General features: G+C 33.4%; 1 protein-coding gene across 2 annotated transcripts in view; it reads right to left on the bottom strand.

Moving 5' to 3' along the window:
- LOC113395475 (serine/threonine-protein phosphatase alpha-2 isoform) overlaps positions 1–20,365 on the bottom strand; it is a 34,239-nt gene that overhangs the window by 6,567 nt on the left and 7,307 nt on the right. For both annotated transcript variants that reach the window (XM_026633058.2, XM_026633059.2), the window contains exons 4-5: positions 16,766–16,854; positions 1,051–1,247 (exon numbers count right to left, since the gene is read on the bottom strand). In XM_026633058.2, the coding sequence (XP_026488843.1) occupies positions 1,051–1,247; positions 16,766–16,854 (286 nt within the window). The remainder of the gene's footprint in view (positions 1–1,050; positions 1,248–16,765; positions 16,855–20,365) is intronic.

Raw genomic sequence — 20,365 nt, 5'->3', positions numbered from 1 at the left:
TTTTTTCTGTTAAGTCCCCCCTCTTTTAGTATCTGCCGGATTATTCATTATACCACCGAATTACGAATGACTATACCATTTTTGGACTAGATCGTATCATGTGTATAAAAGTATCGTCTAGTAATATTTGAAGTATTTAACACGATAACAACGCACATACATTGTATATTTGAACGACTTCGAAAAAAAGAATGTTATCAATACGATTTTATGTTTGTCATCGAAAAACTTCGTCATCTATGAATCGATTTGGAAAATCCATTGAAACACACCAATTCGTATGGTCATGCCATAGGTTGGCGGTCGAGCATATGGGCCACCTGATAGTAGGTGGTCACCACCGCCCATAGAAAATGGCGCTATAAGAAATATTAATCATTCCTAACAACGCGCCACCAACCATGGGAACATGTTATATCCCTTGTGTCTGTAGTTACTCCCTGGCTGGCTCACTCACCGTCCAAACCGGAACACAACAATACTGAGTACTGTTGTTTGGCAGTAGAATATCTGATGAGTGGCTGGTACCTACCCAGACGGGCTTGCACAAAGCCCTACCACCAAGTAAGATATATGATCCAAAAAAAGATAGAAGGGATTCATCTAACAGTGCAACAATAACAGGCTTTAACTCTTATCAAAATTATCCAAAAACTCACTGAATCGTATACTTGTTGATTATTATTATGAACGCACGCAGGATAGTATTCATGATTAAGTTGATAAGATACAGAGATTGCGAGAGTTCAAGAACAATCGAGTTGAGTACAGTATATTACACTGCGATTGTTAGAATTATAATTGCGTTTGACGAGATAACGTGATTGCGATTACCTTTGACAATAGATATTAATTTACCGGAAATTATATTAAAAAAAATGTTAAGGGCCAATTTATATTCAGTGTATACTGGTACTGGTAAAATGGTCGGTTATGCTAGATTCGTCTGTGTTAAACTTCCACATAAGCTAAACTTGAATAGCTAGAAAGCCTCGACCTGCTCTTGCTTCGGCCGTGTGTGTTTGATTATTTTTGTAGCTATCACGATACCTCAATGCCGAATGTAAAGCTGACGCCACGGTCGTTCTCTCCCCAACCGGCGGTGTCCTTATCCGGGTCGGACCAAAGCAGGTCGCAGAGTAAGCCCTGGTCGGGCACGTCGGTCGGTCGCATGATCCGTCGGATTTGTTCCATCGCCTGTAAATCTGGAGATAGACCGCCGTGGCAGCAGAAGATCTTCTCGTCAACTGTAAAACAATAAATGTAACATTTCATTAAATCTTCTTTTTTGTATCTTACTTTAACCTCCTTTCTCTCTTTCCGTGATCTTTGATTTGATATTCGAAAACGAAGCCCTGTGTCTCACTAACCACTGCCTGAACAAAATTTATAGTTAAAACAGCCGTATGTGTATTATTTTTTCAAATTTGATATTTTATTATTAGTAAGTTGAGAAACGGGCGTTTTTTGTATGTACTATTTTAAGAATCTGGATAGATTGTACGTGAAAATCTGTGGATTAAAATTATTGATTGAAATTATCTCCTGTGGTACAGTACAGAGAAGATAATTTTGCTTTCTAAGAACAGATACACTGCAACTTTATTTAATCACGTTAAAGCAGATCACTCTTTCTTGTGTGTAGTAGAAGACAATTTAAGAGTATTCCCGAAGAAATCAGTCTTTATTACAAGTACCTTTTAATATACAGCAATGAACATTACAAACAGAATACATTTGAGGATGAGACAGCCTAAGGAATAAGACTAATCGTTGAAAGTAACTTTTAAGCAAAAGAAAGAAAAAAAACGAACAGACGGTCTCTTAAAACAATAGCATTCCCGAGGAGGGTTGACAACAGGATTGTGTTTGATCGTAAAATGTTGCCAAATCTTTAAGCAAGAACATTATGTGGCGGAAGAGAACACAAATACATATGTACCCCATATGTACATATATTGGAATAAAGTTAATAGAATAATTATTACGTTAAAACACAGGTCGTAATTCTCGAGATGTAAATATTTATTTACTAGAAATTATTTGAAACATATTCGATGATATGACAAGACAGTAAATAAACAACAATGAAAGATAAACGAATGATTAATACAATGCGTCGCGCGTATCACAAAACTACGTTTAAACATGGAGCGACCGGCGCCGGAGAGCGATAACCCTAGAAGCTCGTCTAGAATAGCTCTGACATGACACTTGATGTTTTAGATAAATTTGTTCTAGAAAATTCCATACTTCAGTAACGCATCCTATCAATTCAAGCAATAGCATGAAACGTATATAATTCTCATGTTAATATGATTGAGATTGCAAGAGATCTACGGGTGATCAAGTTTTCTGCAAGCTTAACTGGGGGTCGGTATCACAAACTCCTCAGTTTATACTCTATTCTAATTAACAAACAGAAAACATTTTGTGTAGATGCGTTCCAATTTGAAGCGTAAGTGAGCAAACAGTAAACGTAACGTAAGGTTTTATACAAGGCAAAAGATTTGTTGACGGAAGAACGTCTATGGGCCGTGGTGACAAATTTACCTCAGGTAGAACAATGTGCACTTCTTACATAAAAAATCAGTTATATTAGTAACTTTGTCAATATCTCTAATATCTTCGGTAATGCAAATGAACGCTATCGTGGAGTAAATGACCAAGGAGCACCAGAAGTGTACGAAATGCAAACGATGGGGTAAACAGCGTCCCAACAACACATATGGCGGTGGAAACAACCTATCATTAAAAGCACTCCGTTTCCAAAAAATGATTTTAATGATTCAGTTATTACGATTCACGCGTAGGTTATACGCAAAATGGAAGTTATATTTGGTCTAATCTAGAACGCGGATAAGGACCTGAATTACCTGATCATCTATTAGAAAAAACGTTTTATTCGCATTATTTCAAAAGAAAAGTTTGGCAATAAGAAATAAACAGTACGAAATTACATTACATTTTCTTTGGCTGAAAACAATAGTCCATTGTCTGAGTTATTAGTTCCAACAGTAATAAAAACAACGAACTTAACCTTCAACTAAAAGTTTTTAATCATTAATTCAGTCAGTCTATTCATAATGTTATGTTTAATTGTGCGATTATAAATTAATTATGTGTTACTTGAGCTAATTAGATAATTAACTGTCTCGACGTCGTAAGTTGCTAGCTTAAGGCTTGACGCTTATATAATTTACTTGATTGTAGGGTTTTGTGTAAACCCGTCTTGGTAGATACCACCCACTCAAAAATATTCTACCGATAAACAACAATTCATGAAAGTTTTGGATTCCAGTTTGAAGGATACCAGTGTAACTATAGGCGCAAAAGACTTAACAACTTAGCTCCCAAGGTTGGCGCATTGGTGTGATGTAAGCCATGTTTCTTACAGCGTCTGTCTATGGATCGTGATCACCAATTACCATCAGGTGGTCCATTTACCCGTCTATTGATATTATAAAAATGAAATATTATTTGGTTTTTCCGTCAAACTGTTCTCAGTAAAAGCCCGAAGTTTAAAAATTGGAACACTTCGATTGCTAAAAAGCTCGTAGAGCCGTTGGGTCCTGTGCCTGATGGGATGCCTCCTCTCGTGTCAGATTGCCATCCCAACGGTTCATGAGGTTCGAGAGTATAAAGAGCACTTCTGTATTTGCGCACTCGCCTGGTCCCAGTAATACTTCCTGCACAATTGGCTAGCAAATAGATAATAATTTTTAAATAATTAAGCCGATTGTTCTATGTTATTAAGTTAAGCATTTACGTAGAAATAATTAAGTTATTTCTTGCTGTTAATATCAAACACCTTAATAATGGACGCAAGTTCTAAACAATCTTGAACATAACCCCTTTGTTTAAAATCGAGACTATTTATCCGTATAATTTTCTTTATTAAATTCTGTCGATGTTTGTTTTGCGATCGTTGCTCCCAATTACAAATAATAAATATAAGTTTCAAATAATAATAGACTAATTTTGTTATTGAGTACAAAACATGATTTAAGACTAAAATATTATTATTTAGTAAATAGTTATTCTGTAAAAGTAACAGTGTCAGGTATGAATGTCGCGTAAATAAACTTTGTCTCCGATTATGAAAAAATTGACAACTTTTGTGTTGACAACACGCCTTGGTGACAAAGAAACCTATTTATTATCTCAAGTTATTAGCACTTTTATGTCTAATTGTTGGTAACTTTCTGAAATTGTTTATTAATAAAGCGCTTTACAAGTCCCCAACCTTGATTCACTAAGATCTCAAGATTAAATACTGTTGGAAAACTTAGCAAATTATTTCCACAGACACTGAAGAAAATATCATAATATTGTCGAATATTAGTGTGTTTGTAAGACTACAATAGCCAATATAATCATAGTAGACGTTGATCTCACCCCATCCCGAAACATACATGATCATGTTTATTTGCCTTGGAAATTCTAAAGGGTATTTAACTATGAATAGGTCAATTAGAAGATTTAACAACTTTCAAAATCCTTTCTTAATGCGTCTACATCACGAAACGAGGGTCTTATCCTAATTTCAATTATCTATGTCTTACAGTTTAAGCTGTAGGTTAAAAGTCAGACAGCGAGGACATTGCCTTCTATATTAATACTAGCAAAACCCACCAGACGTCCTGTCTGTGTCTATATATTTTTTTTATACATACCAATTGTCACGCCGATCGGTTGAGCGATATAAATGTCTATACAAATATCTAGTGACGATTTACAACAAAGTGGACTGCAATCATCGTCATAAAAAAAAAATACACATGAGCCAACTTTTGTGGTAATCAGTCAAACGGTATCGAAGTATATAAATCACAGATACACTACCTAAGATATGGATACTGGCATAAAATATCTTCTGCAAAATGAATTGTTACGTCATAAATTAATTATGATATTTCTAATGATGCGCACACAAGTGCACTGTCTATTCCATAACCCTCATAAAACGATGGATGAGACGGCAATCCGACACGGCCGAGATAAAACTTACGTTTTAAGCTTTTAAAGGTTCGGAAGATTTAACATTGCCAAATTCAAAACATCGAACTGCTACTGAGAAATTTGAAAAATTGTCAGGTTACCACAAATCTCTTTTTATAATGATAAGAGTTTTGTTTAATTAATGGTAAAAGTTACTAGATCAAATGATACTCAGACTTGTTTGTAAATCAGCGAGAAAACCTTGACGGAGACAGATACCAATATTAGTATCACGTGGAGAGACAGAGAGAGGTCGAAGGGTAGGCGAAAGCGAAGGTCGGGCAAGATCAAATCTTATCGATATGTCTCGTGCAACCAGTCGAGGTATAGTAATAGTGAATCTAGAATGAGAATTCCTATTATTTGTAATCGTGATTTCAGCATCAACTTAAATTTAGTTAGTTTTTATTGCAATAAGATTCATACGACCAGTGAATCTCGACCCACACAATTCTGATCTTATGTAATTAACAAATAAAAACACGTTTTACTTGATCTTATTCAAGTAAACTATATGAGTTTTATAAATTTAAATGCAATTACATAAATTATATTTAAAATTTTATCAACTGAAAATAACTTCTCTTCTGGCACCCTATCAATCTGCAGTACACACTCTGTTTATAAAATAAATGTATTTATTTTATTATTAGGTACGAAAACCATTTGGAATTGATTAATTACGTAAGTAACGCACGCTTACTTACAAATACATACATACTTTGTTACTTACTGTCAACAAAATCAATGAACTTAAAAATAGAGCTTCGAAATGAACGTGAACGTAACATCAACAAAACAATACATGACGTCAACACCTCGAGTACACGAGACTCGCTTTCGTCATTCGCCTATAAAGGAAGTTTTGCTAATTAATAATATCAGAGGGCCTTTTGTAGCGACAACGATAACAAGTAAATTAACTAATGTAAAATTTATTCACAAAAAAAATGGTAACGTAAAATAATATATTGAAGTAAATATCCCATTGCTAAGAGTGACTTCTCCTTTTCGAAAATAAAATTTGGACTACTCCACCAACCACCCTCTAATGCGCGTTGTTGGGATACTCGTGTCGGATTCTCATCCGCCACATGACAATTTTTTCTTTCACCGCCGAGTTGAGATAAATTATAAACACGAAATAAGTACCTACATGAAAATTCAGAGGTTCTTGCCCGAATTTGAACTCTTGTAATATCGCTTAAGGTTCCCGGCTCACTGAAGTATTTTGCTACATACATATCTTTTTTATAATTAGATTGAAACGAAAATATTATTGACGTACAAAAATAATGCCAGATTGAGCTGACGAGCGTTGACACATTCAGTAACGAGGTCGATCAAAATATTTTGATCTCTGAAATCACATCAAAACAACGAGAATAAATAGCGCGGTGTCGACCGTAAAGCGGTAAACTAGTACACGAGCTCTATTATATTATGTAACTATTTTTATATGTGAGCCGCAATGATCCAATGGTTGGAACACGTGAAACTTAACCGATTATTGTCGGTTCAAACCCAGCGAACTATACTTAATACTCATGTGCTTAAATGTGTTTATTATTTATAGAAAGATAATATCTTCAAGTGATCTGAAAATAAGAACTGTCAGGTGTGTATCCACCAAGTCAGATTGGAGCAGCGTGACGGAATGAAAGTCCAAACTGACTCCTCAAAAGGAGAGAAGACCTTAACCCAACCGTGGTACAATCAGAGGTTGCACTTTTTTTTTTACTTTTCTTGTATATTAAATAATATACCTCTCAGTAAACAAACGTACGACGAACGAGTAAGTAATATCCGTCATGTTCTCAGATCGTATCAGGATGTCGTTGCGATAATACGAAAACGAAAACGTTGACTGGTTAGTTATGAGGAAATTCTACCGTAGCACTCGATATCAGGAAACAAAGCAATTAAACGCAAATATAGATAATAATTATCTATCAGTTCTATTCTTATATGTTATTAATTTACCTGTTCTACTTAAAGATTACTAGCTAACACGAGATAGAAGTTAAACTTCTTAAATATACATATCTCATTCTCTTTTTCTTCTCTTATGTAACGTAAATTCCCGTCCACCTATCGATTATTAGTGAAGCCGAATTGCCGCTTAAGATGTTTTCAAATTCGAATCATCATTGTTCTGGTCTTCAATCTTTTTGTGAGTTATCACATTGGTAATTGTTACAAATGCAAATATAAAATGTACATATTCTAAATAAATAATTGTCTTGTAATTGTCTTGTCTTTTGTAATTTGTATTTTTATATTGTATTATTATTGTTAGTATTTTTTTCCCCCGTTTTGTATAACATAGTAGAAAAAAAGTTGTGTTAGGTTAATAGATAAAACTGTCCTTTTCCATTCCGTGATAACTTTTAATTGAAACAACAGTTAGCTAAAAAATGTAATTACCTTTATTTTTAACCTATAAATGGTGTATGTTTTGTGAGTTGTCCTTAATAAAATAAATAAATTAAAAAAAAGAAATATATCGAAGTAAACTTATTCATCTTTATTCAGAAATATTTTAGTAGGTACTAATATCAGACTAGACTGACTCGAAGGTCACACTTTACCACAAATACTAAACATTTCCTTCGAGGTTACGATATAACGACGTGTAGTTTGTTATCTGTAGCAATACAGAAACTAAGTCTTTATAAATATTCTACAAATACATTATATATGATTATAGATACATTAAATATTTAAGACTCATAGGTACAGTTCTGTATATTTATAGAAGGCCAATGTTCTCTGATCGAAGAAATATGAAGTAATCAATATCAATCACTTTAAAATAGGCTACATCGTTTAACCAATTTAAACCTTTTTATATTCGTAAGTGTTCCTTGGCATTTAAATTGAACACAGTACGGGACGAAATAAATCGCCAATTAATAAATAATAACCGAATTTCAATTAACATTTTCTTTGGTTTAATTTTTAGTATTCTCTACATTAGTCATTAGTCACTTTCTATGTCTAATAGACTTTAAACCGCGTGTTTTCGACGAATCTACTGGAGGTAAAAGGTTCAAATTTTACACTCGGTATAGTTGGGTTTGTTTTCTGATCATCTCATTAAACTAATTCTGATTACGGAGAATCGGTTTTTGGTTTTAATTTTTTAATATGAATATGAAACTTTTATTAATATTTTATACGAATTTTATCGAAAATCGTTTTGCATATTATTCTCAATTTATCATTTGCATCGTAATTATTTCCTTATATCTACGTAACGACGCGTACCAATTAAACGCACGCATTTACATAAATTGTTTATTCTAAGGTAATCTTTTACGTCCAGCACGTGACTACCGATTCCTAAAACGCGAGCGAAGCCGCATCCAACAACTAGTTCCATACGAGTTTTATTCAATGATGACAGTTATGGTTACGCGATATTACGTATACATGTTTCTATAGGAGAAACTTTCCAATCGCTTCCCTTCCTTTACATCGAGACAATAGTACCGACTTGCACGAATAAGTAGGATGTGAAACATCGATGAAGTCTCTCATATTCAGACAAACGCAAATGTATGTACGTTTTAATTCATTGGTAATAAAAAAAAAAATAAAATTAAACAACAATATATTTTTTTAATTGAATTACTCCGCTCTGTGACAATGGGCACTTTAGTCATCCCAAAATATATGTAACATATCTCGAGAATGCTATTAGCTACGACAGTAAAAAATAATAATCAACGCCGAGAACAAATAGAGACGACCTCAGAGTCTTACATCAAGGATATAGATGACAAACAATTACTGTTTGAACATAACAATGATACAGTTGAAACTAATCCTCGACAAACGGAAGTATCAAAATTGGAACAGAGATACGATGTAAAAACATAAAACATTACGCTGTAACCTTGGGACGACGCTGGCAATTTTTGAAATTAACAAAATTAACAATTTCTCTCGACACTGAGGTCAGAGCTGTTAGGCTGTCACGTAATGTGGAAATCCGTCATATCAGGTTTCACTATGAATGAATCGTGAATATAAATTGAGTGACGTGGACGTATTCGCTCGCTCTGCACTTCATTAATATAACGAACGCTTATTTGAAAGACGGAACGTTTTTGTTTCGTCGTTGAAAATTCAATAATACTGCGTCGCCATGATCATTAGCTTGTTCTCAACCCATTTGTTTGGGGCCGACGCATTGTAAATCAAATCAAATCAAATCAAAAATCTTTATTAAATATAGAAGTGTTTACACTTGCTTATTGATTGTCAAAAATCTACCACCGGTTCGGAATTTAGCACCTCGGACCTGAGAAGAACCGGCGAAAGAAACTCAGCGGGATATATATATATATATATATATATATATATATATTTTTTTTTAAGTACTGTAAGAAAAATGAATTGTCAAATTTTTCGTTATCACTACCAACATTATCTGAATGGGAATACTTTTGCTGGTTAGTATCATAACAAGTCGGGTTTCGAAGATACCCAAAGTGCGACTTTACATAACCAGGATCATTACATTTATATGCTTAATTTGTCCAAAACTTCTCAAAACAGGAGACGACTTCGCCCAGCAGTGGGATATTGACTATTATTACTACTGTTACTTTATTTTACTTACATTTAAACATACACTCACAGAAAATAGCAAAGCCGATAAGTACTAACTTAACACTTAACTGAAATAGTTATTTCCGTTAAATAGAAAATGAATATCATCAAAAAATATACAGTCAGAAAAATCATGTTATAAAACCATCACCTCGTAAATATTATTTCTCTGAATCAACTTTAAAATTATCAGTCAAAGCCACGTAATTTTGAAATAAAAAAGAAACATTAAGTACTCTGTTGCAAGAAAAAAAAAAAGCAAATACGATTACTGAAGATCGTATGAGCATTGTGAACTGAGATAGATGGACAGGTTGTGGGCGAAGAAATTAATTTGCACTCTAAGCTTATGTGTAAACGATCAATACATTATAGCGTTGAATGTGTGCGAATAACGCCTTAGACAATGTCTAATCCAATAATGGGTTCATACCCTTAAACCCACCTGCGCTTGAGCTACCCATACCAAATTCTCGGAAAGGTTTAATATGTGACCTACTAAAGTAATAGCGTAATATTTAAGGTAACATTTCTAACGTAGCATTACTGCTCTTGTACATTAGACCGTAAACTCATTTCATTGGGTTTATTAAGAAAACATTAAAATTATATACGGAAAACTAAATTATACGTTACGCCAACAGACACTTTTCGATCGTTATTTAACAAGTTACATTAACTTGAAACTATGAATCATATGTTATGTAGATACTTATGTATAATTACCCACATATATACATATATATAATTTTATTTTCATATATACATTTCTAAATAAATAACAAAACAATGTAAATTAAATTTGTTTATCTGTATTAATATTACTCGGCCTAATTTTCCATTTCCCCTACTGTCATTTGCCTAAAATGTTTTTTTTTTTTAATTTAAACAAACGAACAAAAAATGATTATACCGAGCCATGTCTGTATGTTAAAAGTACGTGTACTAAAAATATGTAAGAAATGTTAATTTGATCATTATTTTGTCTATATTGTAAATATTATGATTAAATAAATACAAATTTGTCATTGATGGAATGGAAAAAATATAATGTATATACTCTGAAGCATTCAGGAATGTAGCTTTCTAACATTGATTTTTATTAGAATTTGATCATCTGTACCAGCGATTACCCCTACGTGCAAACAAACAAATTCAATCTCTTTATAATATTAACATAGATTGTTCATCTATATGAAATATTTGCTCTAGTCCTGTTATCTTTAAGACTAATTTATTCGTCAAACTTGCTTTCTTTTTTAACGTTATAAGTTTATGGCTATATTTCCTGGCTATTTCTAATCATATTCAATATATGTATTTAATTTGACTGACAAAAAAAAAAAAAGACCCGCTGAGTTTCTTTCGCCGGTTCTTCTCAGGTCAGGTTGTTTTCTTTTCCGAACCGGTGGTAGTGTTTAATTTGACTATCAATAAGTAAGTGTAATGCTTATATATTGAATAAAGGAATTTGAGTTTGAGTTTATATTACAAATTACTTTAGATTTAGCGAAGAACAGAATCACAAATGAATACATAATGAAGCCTAACACCAAACGAGTTCGTTAAAATTTCTTTCATATAAATAAAATTAATCGAATCGATATTTATATTAGAGAGTCGAACGTTTCATTTTGTCCTACACGATCTTCGACGTACCGTTTTCAAATATCAAATAAGTACAAAATGAATTCGAATTACGATCCGCAATATGATGCCACCCGTGTTGATCCATTAATGACGTAGGAACTGCCTAAAGATTTTTGGGTATTCATATACGACGAACTCAACTTAAGCGCATCAACCACTCCTATGGCGTCAAGATCGAATGCATGTCCCGCTTTAAAATCCTACCAGGTCTTTGTTTGAATCATACTTAATCGACCACATATAATATAAAAATAATGCCGACGTTCATTTGTTTCGATTCAATACGTTCTTACATAGTTTATATAAATAACTACGCTTTAATTATTATACGTGTTCAGCCTCGTGAATTCGCTCAAAGCCAGGTAAAAAAAGCACGTGTCGGCCGGAAATAGAACGTCAATCGACGGCATCTGAGAACCTTGAACTGCTAAACATTTGCGGCATCTGGCGACTAAATTTGCGTACACGCAATCACAATCTTTATTCGTATTGCAATAGAACCCTTTATCGAGCGAAACGATTCGTGTAATCATCTTGGAACACAGTCGTAAGTAGCGGTACTGTAGTTATAAAATGTGCGTATGTTAAATTAACATCTGCTTTCGTTTATAAATACGATATAATATGGAGTCATTTCATTATTTTGATATAAAATTTACAACTAATATTATAAAACCTGTCTTTTAAACCACTGAGACGATTTTGATGTAATTCGATAAGACCTTTATTCATCCTGTGAGGAGGTGAGGGGGGGGGGGTTAATTTGGGAATACAGGGTTGTAAAAAAGTTCTATAAGGATTTTCGACTGAAAACGAATCCTAAGCGGGCCAAGTTGCGGCTTCAGCTAGTATACAATACACTATTTTTACATTACAAGTTGTAAAAAATAATAAAACCAACCATAGATATGTAAGAATCAACTATAATTAATTTAACGACAATTAAGATTTAACAGTGAAAGTAATTTACCGAATAGGGCTTAATGTTGCCTTTGTAATCAGCGTAAAGATTAAATTGTAAGAATTACGAGGAAACGAGTGATCGTAAACCGTAACGCCCTTGAACTGTCGCGAACACGCCCCGTAATAAAAACATCCAGGTTCGACCGAAATGACGTAACCTTGATATTTACATATAAATTTTGAGATTGAATTTCAACATTAATGAAAAAAGTTTACATCATACAAATCCTGATCTAAGGATTTATTAATGCTTGGGTAAAAATAATTTGATTATTTATGCCTGACTGACTATTCGTATCGTTTCAGATTCACCTCAATACAGGTTCATTGTACATATTTTTAATAAAATGTCGATAACAAATGAAGTATTGACCTCGATCTAATAACTAAGTGAAGCGCACTAAGTACCTGTATATTTAGCTCATTTATAAGAGTTTAAGGTGCTTAGTAGTCTAGCTGACTATGTAAGCACATCAAGAATGCATTACGGTGCAATTATATTTGTTTATGAATATTAAATGGTCATTCACCGCCCTACTAATGTGTTCCTGAGTGACAACTAGTCGCATATCTCTTACTTTATACACGTATTACTCAACCTAAGGATGTCCGGTAACTAACTCATACATAGTCTGTCAAAGACCTATTTAGTCACGATGGGACGCTCCTCCACGTGAAATTATCATAGACCGTGCATATGTACGAGTGAACGCTCGTGCTCACAAGATATCTTAGTGTGCGTGAGATGACCAAGTAAAGACAGCAAAAAAAATACAAATTCGATTATTATTTTAAGGGGGTATCATGTTTGTATGTATGTCGTCGCTGCGCCTGCAAAAATCGCTTATGTTTTTAGTCTTATTTTTAGATTGTTATGCCGTTATAATCGTTATTTCAATACGCACGTACTGTAAAAACAGTTTTGTGATAACTTCAATAATTTATTTTTTTAAATTTAGCCATGTGACGTTCTTACACCGAAAGCCACATAAATTTAAACAGCGACTTTCGCAGGCGCAACGACGATATCTAACTCTACTCGAGTTAAATATTACTTTAGATAACGAAATTACTAGTAAATTTTATTTTATCGAGTGACATGAACGACGTTCGCAATACTAATTCTTGCTCAAATAACAAACTGATAGCTTAAAGAATATTCATTTTCAAAATTATGATGCAATCGTACTCGACCAATACGAAAGATGAGTCAATATCAATATCAATATCTGGAATAGGAATATCTGTTAGATTGTGTGCGTTTTATTCATTATTACTTTAAGGCACACTAGCAAACATGCTACATATACTTGGTGGTGGAAAAAACATTTAAAATAAATAAAAATTACACTTAGTTCTCTTTTGTGGAACATTTTTCTTTTACTACTGGAAACTTTTACCCACTTAGTACTTCAAATTTTTACTAAAAATTATATTTTTATACCACAGGACATTACAAAACTTACGAATTTACTTCAGGCCAGTCTATACCATTACTCGTATTATTATATAAAACCAAATTATTGATCAAAAAGTTGCCGACGCGTTGCTAATTTTTTTTCCAAACCGGAGAATACTTTAATAAAATAACAATATAATTAAGATTGTGACGTTCAAGGTCGCTGCTCAGCAAACCATCATTTGATCCTGTACCACAAATTTCCAACACAGCTATTCATAATAATATTTTTGAAATACTTTCAACAATCATTCAGACTGTTCCAAATAACGAAAACGTATAGGATCGAATTCCCTTGAGATGGCAATAATCGTGAAACATTCGATCGGCTACGAGGCAGCATCAACAAAAACAAACTAAAAAAATACTAACTAATAAATAACTCGCATTCATAATAACACTTCTAAGACATCTTCAAAGTTTATTCCAACTGTTCAAAAAATATGAATCATTACAGAACTTAATTTCCTGCAGAAGGCACTATTCGTGACTTTTCTTTCGATAAAATGGATAGGGCTGCCCGTTGAAAGGTTTCCTTTAAATTCGATATATGTTAAAGGGTGTTTCTTACTTTCAACACTTTGAAGGGCGTCTGTGGGAAGGAATATTATAGAAGTTTTGCAATTATTATTAATCATTATAATCATAATACACGTACGCTTGGTTTAATGTTAAAAGAATTAATATAATAGCCTTTGGCCCTTGACTAATTAAAAATAAAAGTCTTTAATAAGATCAACGGGCTATATTATAAGATTCATTAGCTAAGCTCATTAACCATGACGTAAGTATTTATGATGACGTTTTAATTATTATTTTTTTTACATCACTTTAGACATGCTGACAAATGGTCACAACTATTGGCGCAGTATGAAATATTTACCATTCCTTACAACACAAATGCGCCGCCAACCTTGGGAACTGTCTAAATTACCGATGTAAAAAATTAAACAGAAAAAAAAAATCATAAAAAGACAAGAGACTATTCGTCTGATAGTCACTTCTCAAATGTCAAATTAGCCTACAGTATTTTTTATGAAGATAAAAGTTGCAGCCCTGTGTATACCTACCGCGAATTCTTTGCAGTAACTAGACGGGTCACCGACCGGCATACTAAATTGTTTAATGTAATGTACTGCAGTTTCTTTGTGCATTAAGCGGTATTGAAAAATTTACGTAAATTCGCCAAGCTAGAGAATTGAGATTTTATTGCTCTAATTAACACTAAATATTTGAATAATGCATGAAATAATGACCACTTAACCGAGGTGACGTAAACGATCATTGTCGTCTTGTATGTGTAAGCTATTCTATATTCTATGACGTCCCAGAGGGTACCGATGATTTTTCGTGGGTAGTCTGGCATTAGTCCAGGAATTCTACTAACCTGTCTCTTACTGTAAGAATACGCAAAAACTGATGTAAATGATAGAACCTGTTAATTCAGGCTATCTTTGTAAAGATCACTCGTAGCTATATCGCGACAGAGGGAGCTGTTCAATCTCCATAAAGTGTCACGCAAGCATAACACGGGTGAGTTTATGAAGATTATATAATGACTTATCTTGCACGATGACAAAAGAAGATTTATTAATTATTCCGAAATCCTCTGCCACCATGGCGTTCTTGAGCTCATCAATGTAAATGACCTAACTGTCCACCATCTAACGACGTATATTGTTGTTACAAGGTCCAGCAAACACAACAATATTTTTATTGTTGATTATATATAACACCCATATTGGAACACAGAGAAAATATCCCATTCTATACGCTTTACTATGTTACTTGAAGATATATTGTATGATTTACTCTGTCTGAATGTCATCTGCTTGTGATTTATATAACATACCAATACGATCATGAAGCATTATTACGCTATGACTGCGTATAAAACAGGCATTGATGTCTTATAAATGTAAATAAACGTCCTTGCCGTTATGCTTACTTGAACACTTTGTATAAAAGTTGAGTTTTCATCTCGATGAAAGTAACTCCGTCTATCTATCGGTCTGTCTATTAAGGATAAACTACTCAAACGATATTGTTGAAATCGTGTATTAAGCAAGCTTCAACCCTAAGAAGTCTTTCCTATTAAACAAAAAACCTTCGACCGACGCTGTTAAATAATAATTTATCTTGACTTATTGTATGTACGTATATGATCCATAATTAAATTTCAATACAAGAAAATTTCACTTTTATGACGTCATAAGTATTATTTTGAAATACTTTTTAATATTACGTCACTCTAGTGTTATTTTAATTTACGAAACAACAAGGAAGTCGATTCGAACGCAAAGATTAATCGTTCTTCTGTCGTCTTATCCGATGTGACGCGCACCAGAGGCCGATAAGAATTGAATTTTACGAATAGTTAACTTTGTTTTTCGTTCGTTAAATAGATATATAAAAATACATATATATATGTTGTATTCATAACTGTTTGGTTAGGTTAGGTTAGGTTAAAATAAAATAAAAAATTCATAACTGTCCTAAAATTCATAGTTACAAATCAAATTTCACATACTCAAGTTGAAATTTCCAGAAACAATTTCTTATTCTAACAATATATTATTATATATAGTTTTATTTATTTATTATAAAAAATAAATTAAAAAAAACTAACCCAACCAAACCGATATAGTCGCATTAGCAATTTTACTTTTAATACGTAAGTAAGTATCTACCTTTATTTTCTACATTCAGTAATTTCGGCTGTACGTTGAGTTAAGAAAAACATTTTTTTTTAAATATATATAAACTACTTAAAAAAAAAAAATGTATTGTATTTCTTATTTTTAATTATTATGCTTATGTTTAATTCATATTTTCAATAATTACATTGTGTAATATGATAATGCATGATGAGACTACCTGTAAGTAGTAGAAATTTGCCTTGATAATTTAGAAATGTAATTTTAATTTTAATTTTAATTTTGGATATGACATTGTATCTACTGTTGGTTGTCCTAATGAAAATAAAATAAAATAAAAGAATATCCGAACAAAGAAACCTCGCGTTTCACTTATATGTCTCGTGTATTTTATTCGAGTGAATATAGTACTCACCTATCGCGGCGACCGGTAAACAGTTGAAGCAGTCCGTGAAAGTTTTCCATAGTTTGATGTTGTACCTCCGTTTGCATTCGTCGTAGAATCTGTTGACAATAGATAACATGCTATTGAAACTGTCTTTTTAAACGTAATAATGTTTATTAATATGTAACATTTTATCTAGAATGTTATGTCTGTTGTATTTAATTTACCGTATATTATTTATAATCGAAGTTTTCATTCGCGTCGAATCGTATCTCTTGTTGCGAACAGTTTTATGAATCACCCACCTGAATAATGTGATTATTCTAATCGACTTCGAAATCAGTGTTCCGAAAGTAAAAGGAAGTTTTTAATACCTATCGATATATTCTTCACTGGTTTACATTAATTTTCATCTCGAGTGATTGTGTATGTCGCGTGGCTAAGCGTATAAATAAATTTGGTGTACGATGATCCATGACTATCAACACGGACCAGTAGAGAGAAGTTGCATTAATGTATATCTTTTAAAAATAAATTCAATTTAATGTTCAACAAATACAATAAGACGTTTTCCTTAAGTTGAGAGCCGAGACGGCCCAGTGGTTAGAACACGTGCATCTTAACCGATGATTTCCGGTTCAAACCCAGGCAGGCACCACTGAATTTTCATGCGCTTAATTTGTGTCTATAATTCATCTCGTGCTCAGCCGGCAATGAAAACATCGCGAGGAAACTTGCATGTGTCTAATTTCAACGAAATTCTGCCACATGTGTATTCCACCAATCCGCATTGGAGCAGCGTGGTGGAATATGCTCCAAACCTTCTCCTCAAAGGGAGAGGCCTTAGCCAAGCAGTGGGAAATTTACAGGCTGCTAATGAATGTATATAATGTTTTCCTTACATAGATCGCATGACATGACGCATAGATAAATGAGGGTATCGTCGCGCAGAGAACAGGATTAATAGACGAGTTTTAAAGCAGGACCTAGATTCCGTGCGGAGAGATCGTCCTCCGAGAACTCATAACATTAATTCAGCTTTCTTTGTTTAAATCAGGCCAACTGTCAAATACACTCGTAATCATGACATAGTACATAATATGTAAACTTAGATCTTTAAAATTAAGCAACGGATTTTGATGCGATTTTTTTTAATAGATAGATTCATTCAAGAGGAAGGTTTACATGTATAATACATGCACAATATAATAGTGAAACACTGATAATTTTAGAGGTTTCTAAAGTGATGTCGTAAAAAAGATTATTTGAGCTTACATTGCGAATGACCCGCTAGTCGCAAATAAAGTATTCGTTACGATAGTTGAATCCTGATTCTGATTTCTTGCAAAAACTAGTACTTAAGTACAAGTATTGGACCGCGGTATCGCGTTTTAGGGACTATTCCAATATTACTAATCAAGAGTTTATATATTAAAAAAAAGTAGCCATGTCTTTCCTTGGGGATAAAGGTTCGTACCAAATTTCATCTAATTCGGTTCAGTAGTTTGGCCGTCAAATCGTAACAGACGCACACAGACGCACCAGACCACACACACACACAGAGTAAGATTTATTTCTAGTATATTATTTATCTAATATTTATCAGTATTTGTATACACATGTAACACGTAGTTTACGCATGATATATTTATTAATATGTCTTTAGGTGTAAATACATCCATCAAATACTCCTCCCTACCTAAAGTCACGTACTTATAATCTAAACCAAAGGTACTCTGGAATAATTTCGCTCGTACTTAGCGTAACGACCGGATTATAAGCTGGAATTCCTCTTTCTCTTTAAAACATCTTCATTCACCTTCATTGCGCAGGAGATATTACAATGCACAAGCGTGTGCGCACACACAGATGTAACCTCTATCCCTTCATTCTCTAAATCAAGGCTTTTTCGAGCTTTTACAAAACTAAAGGTAAAGCTACCACCGGTTCGGAATGAAGATTCCAGCGAGAAGAACTCGCAAGAAATTCAGTAGTGTGTACTTATGATAGTTATATACAACAATAACATATAAATGTATATATTATATAATACGCTGCCCGAAAGTCAATAAGTATCAGCTCCACGCTTTCTTATCATCTATACAATGTATTTTTTACAAATGATTCGAATTGATGAATCGGCGAAGTTAAAAATATCTGCGGAATTTTATTATAGAAACGGATACCTTGGTCTATGAAATAGCAAATCAAGAAGAAGACTATATGATGAATAAAATACGACCCAGTTCATAAAGTCACAATTTAACGATTGCAATAGTATTCAATGAATGGTTGAACGTTTCGACGAATGTGAACAACGTCCGTAAAGCGCGAGGCGCGACCCAACCTGACTCAGATATATGGCGAAACTATTGGCTCGACTCCAAACGGCAATGCGTGATGACCCTCGGCGTTTCACGTTTTACTATCGATTGGATCTCTCTTATCATATTTAACATTTTAAAAGCAGACGAATACATTCATTATTTCATTCATAAAAACATTCACTTTTTAAGAAATCATTCATATTAATAATTTCTTGCTGGTCTATACGATACCATCCGACCCACCGATTGAAATCTACCCACAATTGTAGATCGGTAAAATCGAGATATATCGATGTTATATCCATTAAATTCCATGAAATGACAGATCAACGGGCAGCCATGTTTGACGTTTACGGGAGCGTTCAGAAAGGGTGTCCAATAAAAAGAAAACGTGCAAGGTGTAAACTCGATGGAAACTTATCCAAAATAAATTATAGATCAACGTTTATGGAGAAGTTGTATGTTATATGAAAAGTAAAGGATAAACCGTTTTGTAGATTTATTTTATTTTACCCGAGCAAAGCATGAGAGTATGAACAGTTTATACTTTATAATTTTTAAAATAAATTTTATTTTCGAGATTGAAAAAATAGGAAGATGAGACGAAAAATAACTTACTTAGAGGAAGAGACTTGGCTGGACGAAACTTTGTTATTGTTACCAATGTCAATAATTTTATAGATTTTTGTTTGCCATTTAACATCGACAGTATGGACGTAAGCTATGTAAGTTTATCGCTAGTTTACAATGATGTATATATGGGAAAGTAACTCTGTCTGTTGTTCTCTTACGGCCAAACCACGCAAACGAATTTGAAGAAATTAGATATGAAGTAATCTTGAACTCCAAGGAAGAACAAAAGTCTTCTTAAGTCTATAACCTGACGAAAAATTACTTAATCACGAGCGAGGCCGCGGGCGACATTGTCATATTTAATTATTAGCTTCCTGCACTCCTTCGTTTAAAACTTTAAACTTTAAGTGTGCTAAATCCAAAAGTCACATCCCCAAGTGCACAATATGCTTAAAAAGTGGTACGAGTTTCTCTTCACGTATCAATATATTGATTTATTTCCTGCACGTGTGCTCCGGTTACGTAAATTCCATTCGAATGACAACGTGTGAGGTTAATAAACTCAAATTAAAGGACGTTTTGAATTAGATTGCATTGGCTAAAACAGAGATACAGACGAGTTACACAATTTTGTCAACTGACTGACTGAGTTACAGATGGAAATGATCTATTGACAAGATAAGCGAGAACATATCGACTAATCATTCGATAAATAAAATTAATAGATTCG

This window comes from Vanessa tameamea, chromosome 21 (assembly GCF_037043105.1).
Source record: "Vanessa tameamea isolate UH-Manoa-2023 chromosome 21, ilVanTame1 primary haplotype, whole genome shotgun sequence".
Lineage (NCBI taxonomy): Eukaryota > Metazoa > Arthropoda > Insecta > Lepidoptera > Nymphalidae > Vanessa > Vanessa tameamea.
The sequence above is the reverse complement of the archived record's forward strand: the minus strand, read 5'-3'. Positions and strand labels throughout refer to the sequence as shown.